Here is a 24,736-nt window from a genome sequence, read left to right on the forward strand (position 1 = left end):
TGAAAGAAATTCTTGGAACAAATTTTGTGAATGCATGTGTGTGATTCGGACCTTTGTGTGTGAGAAGCATGTCCCTAAAAATAAGCCCAATGGTCCCACATTTCTAAGATTTTTTTTTTAATTAGGCCCTATGTTCCTTTCTCAAAATTAAACCCTATGTTCCCACATTTGTAGGAAATGAGGTCTTGTGTTTTTAAATTTCCCTTGAATTTAAGCCCTATCCTCCCACAAGATTTTTTGAAGCACTTTATAGTAAATGAATGAAAGAGTAATTTTATTTCGATCAGCAGCAGCAGAAATCGTCACAATCACAATCATTACAAGGAAAAATAAAATAGGCTGAAGCAGAGCTTATAGATACCGAACCCTTGTTTTCATAAAATCTTAGAAATGTGGGAACATAGGCATGTTCCCAAAATAACAGAGTAAAACCCAAATTTCCCCTCAGGGATTAATAAAGTATATCAAAACAAAAAAAAAGGGTTTACGCACCTAAACAAGAAGTTTACCTCTAGACAAACGGTCATAGGCACCATAGTAATGGGGCAGCTGTGGATCAGTGATAGAGTTATCATCTCTCAATCAGAAGGTCGAGGGTTAAATCCCCAGCTCCTGCAGCCACATGTCCAAGACACTTATCCTAAATGTGTATGAATGGATGAGTTACTCCTGATGGACCCTTCATAGCAGCCTCTACCATCAGTGTGTGAATGTGTAACTAACCTTTAAGGTGGAAATAAAGAATGTAAATCTTACTCTGAGCTCCTATAGGTGTAAAGTCCTCCGTAAAATATGGATGTCATGGTGTTTTTGTTTTCAAAGGTGGATAACTTGTAGGATGAGGAGGAGCAGAGGGTTTTCTGCGGTTTGGTGTCAGTGGTGTGTTCGCTGCATGTGACAGATTTCATCCCTCAGAAATGTGTGATAAATTTGTTTTGTTCTCCTGCGTTCGTTTTCCACCAGCTGAGATCATTTCAACAAATCATCTCAATGTCACTGTAGTTATTTCACACTGGATGAACATTAAGGTTGTTGCTGTTATCACCTAATCATGATGCTCTGTCAAGTTTTAAAAAACATATTCGGCAGCTAACAGAAGTTATTTTTTAGTCGTTAGTCCGTTCAGAGACAATCCAACGCGAGAGGCGGCTCCATAATGAACACTGCATCACATGAAGTTTAAACTTTTGGTCACTAGTGATGTTACGCTCTAGATCAGGGGTAGGCAACTGCAGCCACATGCGGCCCCCATCAACCCTCAACGTGGCCCTCAGGTCAATTTTTGAACATGAAGAAAAACATGACAAAATCTGCCATGAAATCATGAAAACCAGAAATATGTCTAAACCAATATTTGATCACTGGTATATGTTGAGTTAAATTTGAGACATAATTGACTGTAATCGTTTTTGGAAACTACAATTTGGCCCCCTGGCAGTGAGAGTTAAATGAATGTGGCCCTTGCTGTGACCATCCCTGATCTAGATGAACCCTACGTCTCTGTGTTGTAACCAATGACACAACTTAAGCTGGAACTTAACTAGTTTGAACGTAGCGGTAAGTGTTTCAACCCAAACGTATGAATCACAGAAAGAGAGAGATCTTTTCATCTGTTATCAATGGTCATCTTATTACAAAATAAACTTAATTAAAATGAAAGGCTGTACAAATTCAGAAGTGCTGTCTTCACATCTCACAAATGGAGGTAGCATCGACTCTGACCACAGAAAGTAACTTTAAGGTAAAGGGGGATCTATCAAGGCGTTATAGAGGGTTCTTTAAGGTTTACTTAGTGTCCATGGATCTAAAACTCAAAGAGCCTCAGTATTACAGGATCTGAAGATAGAGCATTTTCTTTGGCTTGTTTGAAGTTCTCTCTCAGTTTTGTTACACAAGAGTGAAAGACTACAGGAAGTATCTTGATGGCTATCAAACGTGCGGGCCAAAACACACAGAGAGTTAGGGGAATTTTTCCTGCAACTCTCAGATTTATTGTAATGTATCTGCGTGTGCAACAAGAGGAATACAGAAATAGGATGAAAGTGGCCTGTCAACACCAACAGGAGGCTTTTAGTGCGTTTCAAGTTTTGGTGTTTGAGTCTCGTTACCAAACCAGGCGACGGGCAGAGCCGTGTAGCCTCAGCACCACTTGGAAAGGGATTATGGGAAATGTCTGTTTTACTTGATGAAGGAAGTTCTGTGGTTTATGTGTTGAAACAAAAGTAATATGAAAACCCTCCTGCCATTAACTTTGAGCTGTCATGTGTAATAAAAAGCATCTGCAATGTCAGATTTCTGAAGTGGAATAATAAAGTAAGGAATATAAACTTCAGACTGAGGTAAATCCTTTACAGAGTTTATGAACATGTGAGAGGAAGAGCAGATTATTTTCTACCAACATCTCTCATGTCTCACTCGCTTCATGACAGCGCTGGGAGGTGACACACATGGCATTATGTGATGTTGGCTGTATCTGAACTTACATTAAATGAAAACACAGGACGCAGGTGCTCGACTCAAAGAAGCAACCTCCAGGGTTGAAAAAAAAAAAACTGACGTTTAAGGATTTTCTTAAAACATTAAAAACTGAACGCAGCCAGCAGACAGACGACAGCTTCATCCATAATTCATGCTGTGAGTGTTTAAGCATCAAAAACACTGTGAAGGCCTCCGGTGTTGCAGTACAGACTTCGACTGACCGCAGTAATCTCAGGAGAGAGCTAGCATGCTAACTTGCCTCCTAAGGTGAGAACACTGTTTCCTTTGGAGCAGTGAGGGAGGTTTTAAGTATTCACTGACTGAATGAAGGAGTGAGTTTTGACTACACATGACGGGTGAAGAAAACACAACCGAACGTGATGATATCTCAGCGTAGTGTGGATTTTTTTTAATGAGTGGGAGATGACAGACATTCAGTCGCTGAGCTAACCTAGCTTTGACCTTTAATGGTGTAATATGTAATTTTTACACTAAAATATATAAATGAATAAAAAAATTATTAAACCTACGTTATATATTTTTTGTTGAGTACTTACATTTCCTCTAATATTTCCAACAGTTATCAAAGCCAGAGAAATCTGTAATTTTATAGTTGTAACCGCCCGTGTTTTTCTAGTCGCCGTTATCATTGCCATGGAAACACCAGTTGTTGCGCCGAAGACCGCTGCATAAGGAAGTGTGAGCTGCTACTGAAAGCTGCTGTGCTGTTGCTGTATGTGCTGCTGAGGTAAAAATGAGCTCGTCTGTAAACAAATTCTCGTCCTCAGGTCCGTTTCACCTGTCCGTCTTGACCATGGTCAACTGGGAGTTTGTTTTCATCGGGAGGATAACAGAGAGAATCCCTCCCATGATTCCCACCAGCCAAATTTGATTTTTGTTATTGTTTTGATTGAGAGCCCCCTAGTGGCAAAATGTACAGACTGCGCGTTTTAATTTTCCCTCATTATCTTCCTCAGTCTGCTGGTGATCCTACATTTGTTGATGACTTCAAAAAGCAGAGTCAAAGAGCAGCTGCCACTTTACTGCTCTCTTCAGTTGCTCCACGATTAGGTGTATTCTGCTGTTGTGTTTGCATTACCAGTCACCAGACTCCTCCCACTACTCCTCCCACTATACCTTAAACATTTAGTGACATTAGCCTAAATCCATCCAGGTCCAGAAATGTCTCGATCAGTTTCCCTCGATGATGTCATTTCCCCCTCGATCCATCCAGCTCTACACTGTGTTACTTTGCAAAGTCCAAGTCATCTGTCTTTGGCCCTCGATGCTAATGAGGCCCAGATGTTGCAGTCCCATGTTCCATCCAGCCATGCCCCCCTTTATCTTTTGTTGTCGCTGCAATACACTACCCAGAATCCCTCTGTTTATTTTGGTTGTCCTGGTGATGGGGTACTGTAGCTGAGAGCTGAAACTAAAGGGGGCAACATTGATAGATCAGTTCGTAATGATGCAATCCGATCCTATCTGAGGCAAAATGACAACATGTATAATAACTAAAGACTCGAGTTACTAACAGAAATCTTGGCTCCTCTGTACATTTCACTTCATCATCTTATTGGCTGCTAACAAACACATTTATCTGACATTCAGTGGGCTATAGACTCCATGATACAGTGAGCACAGGCTTCACTATTAGCAGAAAACTCCTGAAAAAATCCTGATATTTGCCGGGGAAGCTGTATGTGTGAACACAAACAGTTTTTCTTGATTCTCCTGCCAGACTCCTACATGTAGTATTTTATCTGCATGAAGTCCGAGCGAGCTGATGTGAGAAAGCATTAGGATATTCTCCGGAGAATTCACCTCGAGCCAATGGGAGGGGGAGTGACGTTTAAAAAAAATCCAGTGACTGCTGCACGGTGCATAGATGGTCTGCATGCGACCGCAGTATTATTTGTATTTTACCATAAGCCTATATGACCTGTTGTTCACCATGAGTCTGGTTCTGCTTTAGGTCTCTGCCTGTTTATCAGAAGTGCTCCTGCATTGGAAGGTCAATGTTGGGTCTGTGTAAAGCAGCCTCATGGAACATTATCCTCAATCTTGATTTGAGTTTTTAAAACGGGGATCTCTGCATCGTCTGCCAGATGATAAGTACTCGGACTCAGAGTGGGGGGCGTGAGACCGCTCAGACATTACAACTAATGTGCACTGTGATCAGCTTTTTGTCAAGTAAAACAGTTGAAGTACATTTTATAAATATTGTCTCCTGCAAACAAATATGCACACATGCACATCATGAAACACACACACACACACACACACACACACACACACACACACACACACACGCACACACACACACACACACACACACACACACACACACACACACACACACACACACACACACACACACACACATGCTAACTTCTCTAATTGTAACCACCTGTGCAGTACTGAGTGAAAGGACCACCATCTTCCAGTCATACCTGTCACAACCCAACACTTCCTGTCAGCGTCAGGTAACCAATGGAGACATGGGAGTTGGCACAAGGGACTCTCCCTGACATCAAGCTAAGTGATCTCAGATATGCTTTCGGCAGCACACACACACAAACAAACACACACACACACACACACACACACACACACACACACACTCTGCTTCATGTATGGTGACACACCCGTATGGTTACACTGGGAGCACAGAGATAAGCACGGCATGTCATGACCTAACCAAAAGCAACCGCTGCTTTCAACTCAAAACAAGCGTGAGTTTTGTGTGACGCTGGGATGTTTTTGGCCAAGGAGGGAAACCAAGCCCTCAGACAAACACCGCCATCATCACGAACCCTGACGACATGATGAGAAAACTCTCCACTGAGCTTCTTTTATTATTAGAAATCTATTGATGTGAATTTAACATTGATTTTAAGATTTATTTTTGAGCCTTTATTTTTAGAGATAGGACAGTGGATAGAGTCAGAAATCAAGGAGAAAGAGAGTAGGGAATGACATGTGGGAAAGGAGCCACAGGTTGAATTTGAACCTGGGCCGCCCGCTTTGAGGACTACAGCTTCCATACATGGGGTGTGTGCACTAACCACTGCAACCCCAAGAAACCCCAGAGAGACATTGATTTTTACATGAATTAAAAAATCAAGTCAGCCTTTTCAACATTCTGTCTTAGTTGTAATATTTATATTTTTTACACACACACAAACAACAACAAGTCTGTTTAACTCTAGGGCGCCGTTGGCCTAGTAGTTAGTGTGTGCACCCCATGTACAGAGGCTGTAGTCCTCCAAGCCGGCGTCCCAGGCTCTAATCCGACCCGTGGCTCCTTCCCACATATCGTTACCTACTCTCTCTCTCTCTCTCTTTCTCTCTCTCTCTCTCTCTCTCTCTCTCTCTCTCTCTCTCTCTCCAATTTCTGTCTGTTGTCCTGTCTCCAAAATAAAGGCATAAAAAGCACAAAAATAAAAAAAACGGTCTGTTTAATTCGGTTCAATAAAACCAAACGAAGACCGAAGTGACTAAGAAAACACAGGCTCAAATAAGATATCTGCTGTTTGTATAATTTCCTTTCCTCCTGGCCCCTTAGAGGCAGATGCAGGTCAAATAAAAAGATGTAATCCTTCTTGTTGACGACCGTATGACCCGTGCTTACACCTCAGATTTGACAGCTACATTATCCCCCGCCCCTCGTGAGGAGCAGGTGTCTGCAGCGTGTGTGTTGTCCGGAGCTCTCAGTCCTTCTTCAGTTAAAGACATTTAAGAACAAATGGAAATAAAAGCAGCTGCATCATATCTCTAATCCTGAGTTACTGAGGGAGGGAGAGCTTCCACGTTAATTGACCACCATCATTCATTTAGTGGCTGTTTTACACATCACATCTCCAGCAGCACTGACAGGTACACTGGACATTTGAACATTTACAAATACTACAATGATCTGCTCTAAATTAAAGGGGAAAGAATCCTTTCAGCATGAAGTCCGGGGGGGGTCGTCACTCAGAGTTAAATCCCCACAACTCAGACTCCCCACTCCTCTCTTTGAGTCCAGCAGCAGATGCCGTCTGCTGGAGTGTTGTCCTAAATCCTCCAAGAGGCTTAGGGAGCGAGGGAGTGGAGAGGTCTGCCACAGGTGAGAGAGACAATGGGAAAAGTCAAAATTAAATCTGCCGTCTGCCTGCTGGAACAGAGATTCATTTTGATTGGCTGAATGTTGCTTAGTGCTCATGATGGATTATTGTTTGGTCTTTGTAAATAGTCGTTTGTCTCTCAACCAGAAGGTTGGGGGTTCGATCCCCAACTCCTGCAGCCACATGTCCGATGTGTCCTTGGACACAAGACACTTAACCTCAAGTTGCTCCTTCTGCTTTGTCAGCGTCGTATGAATGTGTATGAATGGGATTAGTAGTACACACCTACACATTCACATACACTGTGTCAATGTGTAATGGTCCAGGAGTCTTTTAAATTAGTAAAATAAACACTATTGAGGATATGAAAAAATATGTTCCTTTATTTCAGACTACAGGAGAGGAAACTGAGGATTTTTAAATTCAAGACTTTCTGTCAAGCTGAGGCAACAACTAAGGTTTGACTTGATGTTATTTTGGTCCTCCTGGACCCTCTCCCTTCAATGAATGGATGAACCCTGAAGCTGTCAGAAATATTGCAGATGTTTGAAAATGTCATATAGCAACAATAAAAACTATTCTAAAGCAGAATCTAATTTTTTTGCAGTATTTTTTGCTGTCATTTTCAAGCTGTGGGATAATCAGCTGTCTCATCTAACCAATCGCATGGCGTTCCTCCCTCATTGTCAGCCTATCATCATTCTGCTCCTATGATTCTTTCTCTGACTTTAGTAACTTAATGCTCATGTTTCGAACACCCCTCCTCCTCCCCATCACCGCCCATCTTTTCAGATTCATCTTCCATCAAATCTTCACCCATCTGGTCTTATCAAGTCCTCAGCTTCACCACCACCAGGGTCTGGACTCCATGGAGGGGGATTTATTCTGTTGACGCTCAGAAACATTCTCCAAACACATCAACCACCCCATAGAGTCCAAGCATCAAAGTCTTTCTGTCAAGACACATTTCCATGTTATTCATTGTAAGAAATAATTTTCTTAATTCACTTTTCACTCCTGATTGAAATAATGGTACGTTCAGTATTTGTTTTTGGGCTCAATGTAATTATCATGGTGGAGCTAATTCTTTCATTCATGACAACAGTTTTTCTTTATTATTAAGCACACTAGAGGACTCCTTGATGCTCCCTTCAAACATTCAAACATCTCTGTTGATAGGCATGCTATTATCTAAAAGAAAATAAAAGGATTCTCAAAGACTGGAAGACAGCGACCCCACCATGCTGCATGAATTGTGATCCACATGGAGAAATTGTGCACTAATAATTAAAATTGTAAACATAAATGGGGAGATTCTTGGGGTCCCTTTCTGCAACATTTGGACTCGTCTTGACAGCATCTGATTCCATATATGGATTGTTTTATTTTATTTATATGTTTAGTTTATGGATATTATCATTGTGGACAGCTTGGATTTGACACATGGATGATATATGATGATATGCTCTTATATCCTTGACACAGGGTTTGGATGAATTTGTGACTTTGTTTGGATTATATTGTCATAAAAATACGTCAATGAAAATAATGTTTAAGAAAAAAAAAACCTCTATGTAGCACACGTCTGAATGCTGTTAAACGTTCTCATAAACATCCAGTTCAAAAGGCTTGGAGGTCTGAGGGATCAGGTTGCTGACATATAAGGCCCAAAGGATTCTGGACCCAGTCCCCTTCCTCTCTCCATTCACAAAGTGCCCTCGGAGAATGTTTCATTCATGCCTTTTTGACCCCCGACTCTGGTGAGCCATCGTCTCCACTTAAAGTCTCACTTCATCCCCTCTCGCATTCAGAGCCCACACTTCAACTCATTACTGAACACTTCAGTTAGAAAGTTTTCAATATTTGAATAATCCAGAAATATAAGTAAGGGTAGGACAAAATGTCTTCAAGCATTGGGGTTATGTATATTTTACAGTAACTTAAAAAACATATAACATACAGATTTTTAAATATTACGATGATAAACTCTCAAGGCTCTAAAGTAACTTAACTCTGTCTCACACTAAATGAACATTAATGGTTTTCAGCAGTTCAGTGTATCAGCGAGCTGCCCTCTGAGTGCTGCTGCTGCCGCTCAGACGGTGTTGGTGTCTAAAATAATATCGTTCAGTCCCTAAACTCAACCTGTGCTGTATTCATAAAGTCCCTGAAGATGAGGAGGGAAAAGATGAGGAACACAGATAACGTCACAGAGGCTGAGTGAAGAGAAATGCTGCTCACAGAAGAATGTTGACTTTTTCAGAAGGTTTGATAAAGAACATAAATTCTGTTTTAAAAAGTTCTTTAGCGCTTTTTTTTATGATGTGGGGGCAGATTAAGGGGGATGGCCAGTGGAGGCTTTGTAACTATTCATGCTCCAGGCTGTAATTTACCATTTAGCATTACAAGAACTTAGTTATTATCCATGTTGTGTCATCAGTGTTGTGTGAATTTTAAAACACGTTGCCCCTGTGTGAGGCTCAACAACCTTCAGATTATGAAACTGACACACTGCCTGTGCCAACAAGGCCTGACCCACATGATTAGCCAACCCTGTGCCCACCGCAACATTATTACCTATGATCAGCAATTTTCTTTCTCAGAGACAGGACTTAAAAAATAAACAATTCAGGCAGGGTTGGTGGCTGCTATTGAGACTTTCTTTACATTTCAACATTACACTTTTCTACATTAGTTTGCAAAGTTATTTTTTTTTAAATTATTTATTTATTTTAGAATTAAATTTTATAAGTTAACATAGGAGTTATGAGTGCATATATAAAGGGTAAATAATGCATCTCATCATCCATGTGTGTGCGTGTTTATACCTATATGTAAGTCAGGGCCCCAGTTTGGCCCCCCTGGTCATCAAAGTCTAGCTCCGCCAGTGATTGCAGGAGAATGCTGCATGTATGATCCATTTCTTAGCTGACTTTAAAAAAATTATATATTTATTCGTTGTTATCTTGAACTCTTGAAAAGGGTCAGATAAAAGAAGAAGGTAACTAAAAAGGCCAAATGAAAACTATCCTCACATCATTACTCCGCAGCAGCGGGCGGGTCCGGGCCTCACTGTGGGCGGCGCGCGGCGCTGCTTTAAATGACAACAGAACAAGTTGTGACTCTCAGACTGGTGTGAGTGGTGAGAGAAAAAAGGGTCGAGACTATAAACCGGGTTGAAGCACGCTGAAGAGCGGTGGACTGGTAGGGGAGTCAAACATCTGGCTCCCTGTCCTCTCAGCTCCTGTGGAATAAAAACATTTGGCTGCGCGTCGATGTGCCAGAGGAGTCCACGGATGATCCGTGAACATGTTCACCTCCGTGTCCCACAGCGTGGTGAGTCATAACACATCCATATACACAAAGAGCTTATAGGTGTAGGTCTACTGTGCAAAACTCAAATATACTTGAGAAGATTGAAGATTAATATCACCATTATTACATTTTAAACCAAAGCGGCGGCATGCTTTAACCTTAAATGTAACTTTTAATTTCATAGTTCAGAGATTGTCATGTTGTCTTAAGATTTTTCTCTCAAAGTTTTATTTCAAATTTAATTTCAACACAGCCTGTTTTTTTTATTTTCATTTGCATCATGTATGCTAGGCCTACATCAAATTAAACATTTAGGCTACTTTTAGACATGAACATTTTAATTGATTATATAATATGATATAACATATTTATGACCTAGGCTATATATGCAGAAGCGATATCCGCACTAGATAGTTGCAATGATCGATAATATTTTCTCTTAAAGAGGGGTTAAACTTCCCCCTCGCATATACTATCCATGTAGGCCATTATGACACCTATAGATAACGGGCATACAGGTACAACATAGCACCGAAATAATGCAAGCTAATCGATAACATGGCATTACAGTCAAAGAGATGTGATATTAATATTGTAAAAATATTATTAAAACCTGTTTCATTTAAAAAAAAAAAAAAAAAAAAAGGTCCTCTCAATACAAAGTTTTATGAATCAAATAAAGTCAGGGTAAATCTTTTATCAAGCTACTTTTATCTGATTTGTGTTCCCACTTAATTAGAGGTCAATTCATAACGTGCAATATTCTGCACCTTGGTCATGTTTATAATTCAAAAGTCATTCATTAGGTCATCTATCTAAATGCTGTTGCTGAATATTAAAAAAAATAAATAAAACTATAAACTTTCTCTTTCACCTAAAGTAGGCTAGCACATGTGGAACCAGTTTGAAGTAGTGATTTTATTAAATATATATTTGGTTATTAGTTTGATTTGTGTACGTTTACAAAAACATGTGTTACACCAAGATCTACAGTTTTTACAAAAATATATATATATATAAAAGTTTAAGCGCCTTTAAATTAGTTAATTAAAGTTAGAGTCTGATTTGGCTTAATCTCTGAGACGTTGCCATGTCCCCTCACCTGGAGGCGCCTTAATTGTTCACGTGCGCAGCAGAAATCAATCAGGAAGAATCACGTTCAGCTGCGGACAGTCTCCATTTTACACCAGAGTTTGAAACTTTTGTATTTGCAAAAAAAAATAACTTTTTAAAATCCACAATTATGTGAATAAAAGTCAGGGCAACACTGAGCGGTATCTCAACACATAACGTAGACATAAAGTCATATACAGAGATGCTTGAAGGTTTGTTTGGGGTGAACTTTAATGAATGTGCAGGGTTAATTACTGCGGTTGTCATGGAGATACAGTATGAGGGGACATTAGCTGACTCTGTCGTCACTCGGCTTAATGGACTTCACTGACAGCATGTCGGAGGGAGGAAGGCGAACGACGGAGGCTGTGTTCACTCAGCTGCAGGGGAATATATTCATCGACTCAGTAGGTGTTTTCAATGACGGAATTACAGCTAGCCTATATGTATGAGAGCAAAGTGTCAAAAGTACACAGAGATAAAGGTGATATTGAACGCAGCTTGGAGCTAAATGCCGAATTACATTTAAAAAGTCTTTAGAATTAAAGCTTATAGTCTTATAGCAGAAGAATGTTTCCACGAACAGATGAGCCAAACATCAAAGTGCTGTTTGCATTTGAGACATTTCTCAGACTTTTGCTTTATCTTTAAAATGTGTTGAGCTCTAAACGACGCACTAACTGATGGGCTAGACCTACAGGCTTTTATAAAAAGTGATTTCAAGCGGTTCTTGTTTTTTCTTTAATTGTTTTCTCTGTCAGGGTTCCTCTGGGCCTGAAGATATTTTCGACGAGGACTGCTACTCTCCGTCCTCCCTGTCCTCCTCCTCCTCCTCCTCCGTCCCCACGGTGGCCTTTCTGCCGGGCAGGACCCTGTGCACGTCCTGCGGCCTGGAGATAGAGGACCGGTACCTCCTCAAGGTCACACTCACTTTACACTGCGTGTAAACTACAACCCGAAACTTAAATATATATGTAACTACATGAGCAGAGAGAGAAATGTATTGTAGGATATGGTTAGAAATAAAAGTAGTTTATTCTATTTTTTTCCTTTTCTTTATTTTCATTATTATGGAAATAAAAAAAGGATATTGGCGAAAGTTTTGTGACCTGTAAGTCCAATGTTGTGGCTTATACTCTTCGATTTACATATAGTGCAGCCTAATATAATTCTGTTGTGAGAATCATTTAAAATGCCTGAAATGAGACCATGAAGAAGTAATCGGGGTTTTTTTCATAACCCTCTTGAAATGTAATTTCCTTTTAATGATGTTTGATTTGTGTTTGAATTATCCAGTCTTAGTTAACTTTATTAGACCATTGTGTTTCGGCTTGTGGTCTTCATCGAGGTCACCAAGAAACACGTTGAAAACATCATTTAAATACAGAAATTGAGATAAATGTAAAAAAGTTTCAAAAGGGTAAAAAATATACATGAGTATAAATGATCATATCTCCTACGTCCAAATATATATCAGCTAATGAGACACAAGGTGGGCTGCTTTGACCAATGAGCTTTTTGACCTCTTCAAACCTTTCACTCTCCCTGACAGATGGTGAAGTTGTGCCAGAAAAAAACCACTCTGTTCTTCAGTGACTTATCCACTGCACCTGACTTTGGAAAAGTCAAATCATGCATTTAATTTTTTGCAGTGATTGTTATTACTGGTCTAAAAATATTATTTAGAAATAGCAGACTGTATATGAACATCTTGACACCTCACTCAAAAAATCTCTTAAAGTACTTTTAACAGTGGTTCAGGCATACATGTGTGTCTCACACTTTTAATTTGACGTCTGGGCCAAATACACATGGTCATATCTGATTAGCAGCACTAGAGACTGTGCAGACTCAGGGACAGCTTGGTCATCAGTTTGCATGCATTATGCCAGCTTGATATTTATTTAGACCAAATCTGTGATTTCATGCTATTTCAGTCAAATTTCACTTTCCTTTATTTGAAATGCAAATGGCCTAGAAAGTCCTCTTTGTTCTACTGAGTGTCAGAAAAAGTTTAATTCAGGTGTACCTAAAGCAATCAAAGTTTAGAATTATTTGATTTACAGTAAAGATGATTGATTCCTGTCACAGTAAGCATTACTGCAGGTTTTACAAGTAAATACATTTTAGAAGTATTGATAAATCTTATCATCTGTTCTGCAGTCTTCCTGTTTTTCTTTTTTGAAAATGTTGAAATTGTAACTGATGATGAAAATTATTTTTCCACTGTGCTCTAATACATTTCAGTGTTTGATTAAAAGCAGCTGTGAATGGATTATTTTTCTCTCCAAAGTCAAGCTGTCTCTTTTCTCGACCTCAGGTGAACGACTTGTGCTGGCACGTGCGCTGCCTCTCATGCAGTGTGTGTAAAACATCTCTGGGGCGACATGTGAGCTGCTATATCAAGGAGAAACAAGTTTTCTGCAAACTCGACTACTTCAGGTTAGTGAGACATACTTTTATCTTTAAAATCGACATGTTGAAACACATCTGATGAGATTACAGTCATCTTTAATGTTATTTGTGTGTCACATTTTTTTAAGCTTATTTTTTGGGCATTTTAGTCTTAATGGGACATGATGGCTGAAGAGACAGGAAATGTTGGGAGGAGAGAGAGGGGGAAATGACATGAAGCAAGAGGCCGATTAGAACCTGTGAAGGTGACGAGGACTATAGCCTCTTTACAAGGGGCACCTGACATAACTGCTAGTCTAACTGTGGCCCCTGAGTGTTGCATATTTCAGTATGAAAGTAATTATTTCAAGAGGTCAGTGTTTAAGTAAGGGCAAGAAAACAGAGTAAAAAGTTTCTCTCTCTACCCACACCTGATCTTTTTCTGCCTCCTACATTGTCTGCTGCACCTGAGAGTAATTTGCACTCATATTTAAAGTTCAACTCAAGCTTTATTTAAAGTAAACCCACCAAAGTTCAATGAAGAGACAAGTGAATTAAGAAAATTATTTATTAAAATGAATAACATGGAAATGTGACTTTGATGCTTGGACTCTATGGGGTGGTTGATGTGTTTGGAGAATGACAATTCTGAGTGTCGACAGAATAAATCCCCCCCATGGAGTCCAGACCCTGGTGGTGGTGAAGCTGAGGACTTGATAAGACCAGATGAGTGAAGAATTGATGGATGATGATTCTGAAAAGATGGGCGGTGATGGGGGGCGTACAAAACATCAGCATGAAGGAACTAAGGCAGAGAAAGAATCATATTTAAAAGAGGAGCAGAACGATGATAGGTTGAAATGAGGGAGGAATGCCATGTGATTGGTTGGATGAGTACCGCTGACGAGACAGCTGATTGCCCAATGACAGCGGAAACATGAGTGAGTATGCACAAAGAGATGAATGAGAGGCCCGGTCTTGAAGGCAAATAGTCTTCCTGACTGAACTTACGTTAGAGCTTAATTTATCAAAGATACAAAAGGAGCTGCAGACCCGACCAATAAAGAACTAAAGAAGGAAAGGTGCAGAGCCAACAAAACCCAGTAATCTTGACATGCACGTGGGCAAAATGTTAAAAATGGGGACAAAAGCTTGTTACCACGTCGCTGCCCAGAGTGTGTGTGCCCAGGTCTATCCTACAGTACCTGGCCAGGTAGGAGTCAGCAGTCCAGCTTCTCTGTCCTGCACTTTGTAGAAAGTCTTTCCTCATATTTGACCGTTAATATCTGGATTAGTAAATCTCTGAATCTAACGACTCACCAGAAAGCTTTAAGTGTTGGGCATGACTATTTATAGACTGATAACTTGACTAGATTTCATCAGACCATAATAATCTGTACTCCTCTTCAAACTCGGCCTCTGTGTCTCACATCTGTCCACAGGAGGTATGGGACGCGCTGTGCCCGCTGTGGACGTAACATCCATTCCAGTGACTGGGTGCGTCGGGCCCGAGGAAGCACCTTTCACCTGGCCTGTTTCTCCTGCACCTCGTGTAAGCGCCAGCTTTCCACTGGGGAGGAATGTGGGCTTCTAGAGAACAGGGTCTTCTGCAGACCACACTATGACATCATGATGGAGAGTATCAAACGGGCGAAGGAAAACGGTGAGTAAAAGCATGGGATTGATGACTGGAAAATGGACGGATAACAAAGTTCAGGTTGAATGTAAGAGGGGGGAAAAAAATCAATATTCAAAAACAATGTGCAGACTGAGAAATACAGATCAGACAGAATAAGTAACAGCAACTTGTGACTTTTTCATAAACAGCAAGATGAACAAGAAAAATCAAGTGAAACAAAAACACCAAATAAACATGACACGGTTTCTAATGATCAAAGAAGGAAGTTTAAAAATCCAGGTTCTTTTGTGTCAGTCCATGTTCTTTACATTCTGTCATAAATCATCCATTTCTCCCATTTATTGCCAAACAAATTTTCTCTAAGTCTTAGATGATCGGTACAAATCAGTTTTTAGTTTCTGACTTTATGTAGGAGTCAGTCTAGTTATTGCTGTCTTATTTGTTGTCAGTAAGATCTTTGAAATATAAACGATTGTGTAAATGACTGATGGATATTAAAACAAGTCACACATTGTTGCATCATTTATCACAGAATGTTTTTAATAGTTTTATTCACATTTTCCCAGAATGAGAATTTGTTGTGGCGTGCTGTTTCACATATGTCAAGCGTTCTTCTTTTATAATTTCAATATTCAGTTCAAATCTTTGTGCTGCAGCTCCGTCACAAAGGTAATGGATAAAAGCCAGCAGTAGATCAATCAGAATAACAGTATTCTATTAAAGCTGCAGTTTTACATCCATGCATCTCTGATGTTACCAACGCTCCGGCTCTGTCTGACCTATGACCCCTGTGTTGTGTTTCTTTTCTTACAGAGCAACCAGGAGACGAGGAGGAGGTGGAAGACAAAGAAGAGTCCAGCACCACACCCAGACCCGCCAAGAGGGCCAGGACCAGCTTCACTGTTGACCAGTTACAGGTACTGCAAAACACGGGCTGTGGACTTCCACTCAGAAGTGAGGCTAACACCTTTGTGTGATATTCAACCCTGTCTGTGAGCTCTTCTGCCCTCTAGTGTCAGTGGGAGGAAGTGCTCTGTATTTAAACAGTGCAGTCTGCTCTTGTGAATTAATATAAGAGGATTAAACTTTAAAACTGAGAAATGTAACCCTGTCCCCCTCTGTCATCTCTACATATGTAGGTAATGCAAACTCAGTTTGCTAAAGATAACAACCCAGACGCCCAAACTCTCCAGAAACTGGCAGAGAGGACCGGTCTGAGCCGCAGGGTTATTCAGGTGAGTAAGTGTACCTCTGGGAGAGTGCTCTCCCTAAGCCCTTAGAGAAGTAGAAGTGAACTTCTCTGTAGAAAAAGTGACTCAATACGTCTAAAAGTGCTCTAAAGATGTCATTGAACATATTCAGACACTTGAAATGTGCCCATTGAAAGGAGAGAGGTTTTTTATGTATTATATTGGTTGTACAGTGGCTTGCAAAAGTATTCATACCCCTTGAACTATTCCACATTTTATCACGTTACAACAACAAACATACATGTATTTCATTGGGATTTTATGTCATGGGTTAGGGTGGCGCATAATTGTGAAGTGGAAGGAAAATGATACATGAATTTCAATTTTTTTTACAAATAAAAAACTGAAAAGTGTGGTGTGCAAAAGTATTCAGCCCCCCTGAGTCAATACTTTGTAGAACCGCCTTTCGCTGCAATTACAGCTGCAAGTATTTTGGGGTAGTTCTCTACCAGCTTTGCACATCTAGAGAGACTGAAATGTTTGCCCATTCTTCTTTGCAAAATAGCTCAAGCACAGTCAGATTGGATGGAGAGCATCTGTGAACAGCAATTTTAAAGTCTTGCCAGAGATGCTCAATTGGATTTAGGTCTGGACTATGACTGGGCGATTCTAACACATGAATATGCCTTGATCTAAACCAATCCATTGTAGTTCTGGCTGTGTTTTTAGGGTTGTTGGCCTGCTGGAAAGTGAACCTTCTCCCCTGTCTCAAGTCTTTTGCAGACTCTTAACAGGTTTTCTTCTAAGATTGCCCTGTATTTGGCTCCATCCATCTCCCCATCAACTCTGACCAGCTTACCTGTCCCTGCTGAAGAAAAGCATCCCCACAGCATGATGCTGCCACCACTATGTTTCACAGTGGGGATGGTGTGTTCAGGGTGATGTGCAGTGTTAGTTTTCCGCCACACATAGCGTTTTGCATTTAGGCCAAAAACTTCACTTTTGGTCTCATCCGACCAGAGCACCTTCCTCCACATGTTTGCTGTGTTTCCCACATGGCTTGTGGCAAACTGCAAACAGGACTTCAACAATGGCCACTATTCCATAAAGGCCCGATTCGTGGAGTGCACGACTAATAGTTGTGGGACTCAATTTACTTATTAGTTGACTTCTGAAGGCAATTGGTTGCACTGGATTTTATTTAGGGGTATCAGAGTATAGGGGGGCTGAATACTTTTGCACACCACACTTATCAGTTTTTTTATTTTTTTTTTAAATTTGAAAACCAGGTATCATTTTCCTTCCACTTCACAATTATGCGCCACTTTGTGTTGGTCTATGACATAAATCCCAGTGAAATACATTTATGTTTGTGATTGTAACATGACAAAATGTAGAAAAGTTCAAGGGGTATGAATACTTTTGCAAGCCACTGTATATCAAATACTTTCAAGTCATCGGTGCATTTGCAGAAGCTTTCAGACTTGTATGAACAGCTGTATTTCTAAAAATCTTAAATTTTTACAAAGAAAATCCACACTGTGAGGACACAGGGTCTTTCTCAGTTCACTGATGCATCTCTCACTCGCGTCGTTTCTAAGCTCCTCCCAGAGAGGACTTAAGAGATGCCAGGAACAGACACAAGAACAAATGATAAATCCCTAGTTTCACAGCGTCAGTCTGATTGATGACGAGCTGCACAGCTGATTCACCTGTCATCTGTTAAATTGAATATCCATTAAGATGGATGGATACTTTAGTCAGAAAATGTCTTGCTGTTTATTGAACCTATCGATGCCTGTAAATGTTTAAACAGCTGATTCTTGTTGTTAAATCATTTAATCTTCCTTAGAAATCTTCTCTTGTACTGATCAGTGTGAGGTGTGATAACTGAGGCTTTTTATTGTTCTTGATTTGCACAATAATCCACCACAGCGCTGCATGAGTTTATATTCATTTTATGGTTCAATAAAAAGTCAATGATGGACAAACTGCCGCTTCATGTGATGACACAGTACTTAAATTAAATTAAACGAGCCTATATAAAGTTGTGTGACAATATGTCTCACTCTTACTGCTTGTTAGACTTTTATATTTAATGCAGATCAGTGCTGTGAGAATAAACTGTGAAAAGATGTCAGGAAAAGTACGTCCACACCAATCTTCCCTCCACTGTCTCATCTCCTAGAGAAGCCTCCTCTCTCCTCGATTCCTTGAGTCAGGAGAGAGGATGTGAGGATATGCAAACTCAAATCGATGACATGGTTAATATTAATGACCCGTTCTCTCTCTCTCTCTCTCTCTCTCTCTCTCCATCCAGGTGTGGTTTCAGAACTGCAGAGCTCGTCAAAAGAAATACATCAGCCCGCATCCCGCCTCCTCAACCATGATGACATCACTAGCTCCTGGTCAGCTGACACCACCTCGGATGGAAGATCTGCAATACACAACCTTTATTTCTCCAGATACGCCGCTGCTCACCACCCTGACTTACATGGATGGTAAGAAACGTTTTCACACATCTTCAGATCCACAGCCAGTTCTCATTACCGTGCTTCAAATACTGACGGGTGAGCGTGAGCACTGATGGTGGACGACTTCATGTTCTGTATGTAAGAACAGATTGAGATCATGGAGAAGAAGCTCTTTTTTGTCTTACATCACTAACACACCAAGGACTCCACAGACTCAGAAATCAGGGACAAGAGTTTTATAGAGCCTTCACTAAAAGGGTTGGATGACTATGAGAAGCTGTCGCTCTTCTTTACTTCTTCTTTCAACAGAGAGTCAAATACTGACGACTCAGTAAAAGCATTCCCATTCCTTTGTGGTTGTGTGACATTGCATCGCTTTAACATTTAGTTAGTTCATCCAATCCATACCAGAGTTTGAAATATAACAGGCTCTACAAACATTTTTTTTAAACAACACAGGTGAAAAGTTACATCCTGTAACTATGGATAACGCGGATGGTTCATAAAATAAAATAAAAAGTAAAATAAGTACCCCGTACACTGTGTGCCCCATGAGGACAATAACAAATCAGACAAATATTGTTTTTTGTCCCAGGCTTCATTTTTCATCACAGGAGGTTGCTGCTTGGTTGTACACTTCTTTTCACAATGCATTGTGGGATACAATGAGTGGACTATATAGGGCATAAATATGCAGATTATGAACACAAGGACAAAATGGCGTTTTCACTATATAGTGAACAGTGAGTGATTTCGGACATCATAATTATTGTAAAAAAAAAAGGATATGACTGTCTTAACAGAAGGGAGTTTAGAAAAACAAAGAAGTTAGTCGTGGAGTAACTGTTACAGAAATAACTCTTTTTGAATAAATAATCTTTTTGATGTACATTCATGTTTTTATTTTGTCTCCTCAGTTCAGAATCCAGACCCTCTCCTACTTCAGCCACTCATCTCTCATTCATTGACCCAGCTGCCCGTCAGCCATGCTTGAGCCCCGCCCACCTCATGAAGACGTCCAACATGTTGATTTGCTGACAGGAGGAAAAAGAGCAAATCAAAACTCTCCACTGAAGGAAATCAAAGGATTGAATGACTTGGATTCACTTTATTTCTAAGGGAAATCAAAACACTTAATTAAAACAACTTATGTTTGTTTGATGTTTAAGCAATACAAAGAATGTACTCTTTAAGTTACTGAAATAATTTCCTTCAAAAGTGTGTATATGAGATGAACCTGAGTTCTTATCTATGTTGTGTTTATTTTGTCTTTAATTTATTTGGAGAATTTAAAAGGAGATGGCACTTTGTGGAAAATAATGTAAAGTGAGTGAAGATGTTGTTTTCAGTTTATTTAAAGTTTATGTTTTTGGGGTAACAGAAAATGTCGCTCTGGCTTCCTTACAGACACGATCGGATTACGTCTCTTGTGTTAAATCATATTCAGAAAATAATAAAAATCCACCACAGATCAGACACCAGCGGCACCACTCTCCACCGCCAGAGGCCAAGTCTGTCCTCCTTAAAACATGCACACGTCTCATTTCCCAGGATGCCTTTCTGTAGAGTATGTGTTTAGGATGGATTAAAAGAAATGTATAAATGAGTTCCTTTACTGGGAATGTTGGATGACACTTTGAGCTATGCATGAACTGCACACTGGGAATAAATGGTCTGTTACATTAGATAATTGAAAAACTGGAGATTAAGGTTCATGGCTGCAGCACGATGCGTCGCTTCCTGGAGTCTTGTTCCTCAAACATGGAGTGAGTTATGAACGTATGAACAACAAAGGCTTCTTTTACTCAAGTTTTTTAACCGACTGTTTAATCTGACACCTCTAAAATTAATATAAAATAATCTGACCATTAGCTAGACGGCAAATTTCTTACAGGTTTACATATCGCCCCTCAGCCATTTGCTTAGATTTTACTGAAGAGGTCGACAGTTTTGCAGACAAAATAGTTTGTTTACATTTTGGGTGACAGTTTCCCACTGAATTAGAAAGTTAAAACAAGTTTCAGATTTTATCCGATTGGCATTACGTCCATATCTTTGTAACATCTATACAGTGGAATAAAATGACATTTCTCAGGACCAAGGTGCTAAGAAGAGAACAAATAAGTAAGATGCCAAAGAAACAGTTAAAAAATGAAATAAATTAAAAGAGACAAATGCTTCAAGAGAAGTGCAAGAATTAAAACAAGACATAAAACATGTTAAATATTGTGTTTAAATCATCTGAAAGGTAGCATGTTTATGGCCTGGTGGAAGCAGCTGTTACACGTTCTGGATGTCCTGGCTTCATGGAGAGATATCTCCTACCAGTCAGAGATCAAACCGTCCCTGAATGGAGGGGAGAGAGACCCCAATGATCTTCTGAGCCATCCTCACTAAAGTTGGTTATGAAACATAAATAATGACTGATGCCTCTCTATGATTAAAGTCCATCAGCATGAAGATTCACATTGTTGGTTTTATAAATGTCCGACCTCGCTCTCATGGGGTAGGTGTCAGACAAGGTGATTTTGTTCCTACGGTCTATTCTATGAAACAGATGATTGAATAGAGGGAAGTTAAAATGAGGGAAGGTCTCTTCAGACTTTAACTTAATAATTTCAGTCATTTTCATCCTGTGTGCTGGATAAATAACTTCAAAGTCACTTTACAAAAAGTCCCTTTAAAAAAAAAAAAACTTGATTTAACAATGCACAATTTACACATTATGTCAAACAAAAAATAATACAACAATAAAGAAGAGCTGTTCGACAAATTAAAATAGAAATGTGTCACATACATTAACGAGGAAATAAAATAGAAATGATAAAATAAATGTAAAACAAAAATAAAGAAAATAAAAATAAATGTAGTAAATATATATCTAAAGTTGTACAAATATATAATATCTCTAATAATGTGTTAGAATCTATACAAAATACAAACATATAATTAATTGGACTTCAACGTGTTCACCAAATAAAGTTTTATAGTTTTCTAAAACCTTTTATCTTTCCATTCTCTATCAGAGCCCGGGAGTTATGAAGTGACTTAAATACAACCCTGAAAAGAGGAACGGACGGTTGGGAGCCTAAACACTCTTGCTTGTGAATTACATTTTTCCCAAATAAAAAAATAAATTAAAATCAGCTACATAACTTAGACTTTGTTGTCTTTGTTTCCATGATAGCAGATTACATCATAAGGGAAAAACTTTGTGAATGTTAGCCGACGTAAAAACATAAAAATTCAAAGCCGACCAAAATTGCAAAGTTACAGTATATTACATTTAAAACAAAAAGTCCCTGTCTTTTTTATTAATTTGTATTATTGGGATAAAGTGAAAGCACTAAAAACAGAATACCACAAAGGACAGACAAACAAACCATCAAGACAAGAAACTAAACAGACTTTAGACAACCCTACTCACGGGGTATAAAAACAGAACTAAAGGGACATATTTAGGCTTTCACAGATGTCCAGTGTTTCTCTGCTTTCCTGTCTTTCAGTCCATGTTATGAATGAATGTTTTATTAAATGACTATTTTAAACCTTTAACTTTATGAAATGACTGTCTAAATTCTGGCTTATTATTAAACTAAATTATGTTTTATTATTTTAAATTTACATGTTGACAGTGATGTTGTCCAGGACTCCAGGCGCTCTCCTCGTTTCTTGCTGTGCTTGAATGTTGTCTTTTCCACACTGTGAACGTATGAAGTAATATTATAATCTATGTCTATTCATTTTTATTTTGCATTGCTGTATTTGAGGTCATTTTTGATCACATTTACATTTGTGGATGAAATATTTGCCATAAAAAAATGAATACATTTAAGATAAATATTTAATAGTCCGTTCCACTCTTATCGTTGAAAAAAATAAATATATTTTTGCTTCAACTTAAAAGTTAAGCCAGTTTGTGCTTTGAAGAAAATACTACCTTTAACCAAAATGTGCAAACAGTTAGTCATATAAAATAAGTAAACAGATACTTTTAAGATATATTTTTTTTTTACAGAAAACACAACTTCACAACATCTCCGCAATCTTACACATACCTGATTTACTGGACAAATTAAATGCATGATTTTAAAAGCAACTTCTTTAATTTTATTGGTGACACAAGAAGTCCCTTTTATCGTTGTCTTGTCGTACTCAAGAATGACGTAATCTAATACTTTTATTTTGAAAAGACGAAACGGAAGTTGCGCTTGGCATTTGGCATGCGCATAACATTCCGAGGAAAGAAAACCAGCAGCGTTCATCCTGTAGGTATTAAAATTGTAAACATTAGCAACCCGGGGGACTTCTGCGTCGCTGGGATGGAAAATTGAGGTAAAAACATAGCTTTTCTGCTTAGGACTGTATTTATTTTCGTCAAAAGTATTTGTATTTTGTCCTGTCTGGTTAGTTGAATGTTTATATTTGGTGTTTTTCTCCTGTGGATTCATAGCACCGGGGCTAGCACATAGCGTCCCCACACATCACAACTTGTTAGCTCTCTTAGATACTACATTTCTCTGCCTAAGTGCATCATTTTCCTTAAAGTACACCTGTCTTCTGTTAAATATGACTATGAATATACTTTAATCTAACTGGGACGTAACTCTTACCATACCATTAGTAATTGCGACAAGCTAACAGGCTAGCCTCCTTCTAGCTACTGAAACTGGACATAACAAACATTTCACCTTTTATTAATTTAGTTTCACATGAGCGAAGAATACAGGCTGATGTATATGACTCACTGGGTTAACGTTATTTAAAGTGATAATGTGATAATACTCTGACACACTCATGCACTTTAACTTATGTCAATACTGTCCATTTATAACTCTGTTTTTGCACATTTACATTTAATCTTCCATATTTAATCTTCATATTTAAGACTAGTAATGCTTAGTTAAATCCTGGTTGTATATATTCACACTCTTAGTTTTTAGTACTTATTTACTTTGTATTTAATATTATATTGTGTTTAGATTTGCTAACATTGTGTTTTTTACTCATATTGTGTGTTGATAACATGCTGCTGTAACACCACAATTTCCCAGTTTGGGATCAATAAAGTAATTTTATTCTATTCTACAAAGCTAATGTCTGGCTGATTGCGTGTCCTCCCACTAATTAGTAATCCTGATCTGCGATAAGGTGACGACTTTAAGTGTTATCTGAAGTGTCACGGCTGCTTACCAACACTACAAACTATTTAAGTGATTAATGTCCAACAATAATGTAAACAACGGTTTAAGCATCATCAAGTCTTTTATAAGAAATTATTTCATTTTCTGAACATCGTTAAATTCAACAACCACAGATACAGATGTGTGTTTCCTGAGTGTTTTACATTAAAGGGAATCACAGCTCTACACTTTCACTGTAATCCTATAAGTGCTACTTTTGGGGAGCTTGTGGGATTTCATCAATCATTCAATCAATCTTTATTTGTATAGCTCTTTGTCTAGCGTTTATAACAAATGTTACCTCAAGACTCTTTACAAAAAGAGCAAGTAAAATACCTTACTCTATATTGTATTATCTACAATGACCCAACATTAATCCATCATGAGCACTAAGCTAGATAGGACAGTTACTATCTCGGAGTAGCTGGAGGGAGATGCACGGACAAGGAGGAGAGAGATAAACAGAACAACAACAACAGTGAATAAGATGTCAGTATCCAGTGTTGATGTAATTTATGTATAATCAGACATTGGACAGATCCACGGCAACAATCAAGAACGATTGTTGGGCACTTGCAACTTTCACAGTCTTGCTTTGAAGACATTGAGACTGAACTGCAAGGAGTGCAAGACAACGGGCGCCGGATAGCCTAGCGGTTATGTTGCGGGCCAATGTACAGAGGCTATAGTCCTTGTCTGAAAAGCTGTGGGTTCGAATCCGACCTTGGCCCTTTGCTGCATGTCGTCCCTTGCTCTCTTCTCCAAACACTTCCTGTCTCTCTTCAGCTGTCCTATCATAAAAAAATAAACTCCACACAAGATGGAACAGCTCCTTCTATAT

The 24,736-nt window shown here is 39.1% G+C and overlaps 2 protein-coding genes across 5 annotated transcripts in view; both read left to right on the forward strand.

The window, feature by feature from the left end:
• The window catches only part of klhl20 (kelch-like family member 20), a 147,159-nt gene that overhangs the window by 105,318 nt on the left and 17,105 nt on the right, over nucleotides 1-24,736 (forward strand). For 2 of the 3 annotated variants that reach the window (XM_061043896.1, XM_061043898.1), the window contains exon 1: nucleotides 22,923-23,047. The exons of the other annotated variant lie outside the window; for it this stretch is intronic. The gene's annotated coding sequence lies outside the window, so the exon portion shown is untranslated. Of the gene's footprint in view, nucleotides 1-22,922; nucleotides 23,048-24,736 lie in introns of those variants that run through there. 3 annotated transcript variants of the gene reach the window in all.
• LOC132978638 (LIM/homeobox protein Lhx8-like) lies at nucleotides 9,738-20,441 on the forward strand. 2 transcript variants are annotated; one of them, XM_061043886.1, is made up of 8 exons: nucleotides 9,738-9,923; nucleotides 11,777-11,935; nucleotides 13,336-13,457; nucleotides 14,852-15,072; nucleotides 15,862-15,965; nucleotides 16,188-16,283; nucleotides 18,559-18,739; nucleotides 19,630-20,441. In XM_061043886.1, exons 1-8 carry the CDS (start codon nucleotides 9,897-9,899, stop codon nucleotides 19,704-19,706), a joined length of 987 nt encoding a protein of 328 aa, XP_060899869.1. In that variant the 5' UTR covers nucleotides 9,738-9,896; the 3' UTR covers nucleotides 19,707-20,441. The 2 variants fall into 2 exon arrangements, with proteins under 2 accessions (XP_060899869.1, XP_060899868.1); XM_061043885.1 differs by lacking the exon at nucleotides 9,738-9,923 and adding an exon at nucleotides 11,190-11,422.

Source organism: Labrus mixtus, chromosome 8 (assembly GCF_963584025.1).
Source record: "Labrus mixtus chromosome 8, fLabMix1.1, whole genome shotgun sequence".
Taxonomy (NCBI): domain Eukaryota; kingdom Metazoa; phylum Chordata; class Actinopteri; order Labriformes; family Labridae; genus Labrus; species Labrus mixtus.

Bases quoted from the DNA above. Each gene is read 5' to 3' on its own strand.
- LOC132978638 (XM_061043885.1), top strand. From the start codon at position 11,333: ATGGACTTCACTGACAGCATGTCGGAGGGAGGAAGGCGAACGACGGAG. The intron at 11,936-13,335 runs GTCACACTCACT...TCTCGACCTCAG, and splicing joins AGGACCGGTACCTCCTCAAG to GTGAACGACTTGTGCTGGCA. The intron at 15,966-16,187 runs GTACTGCAAAAC...CTACATATGTAG, and splicing joins TCACTGTTGACCAGTTACAG to GTAATGCAAACTCAGTTTGC.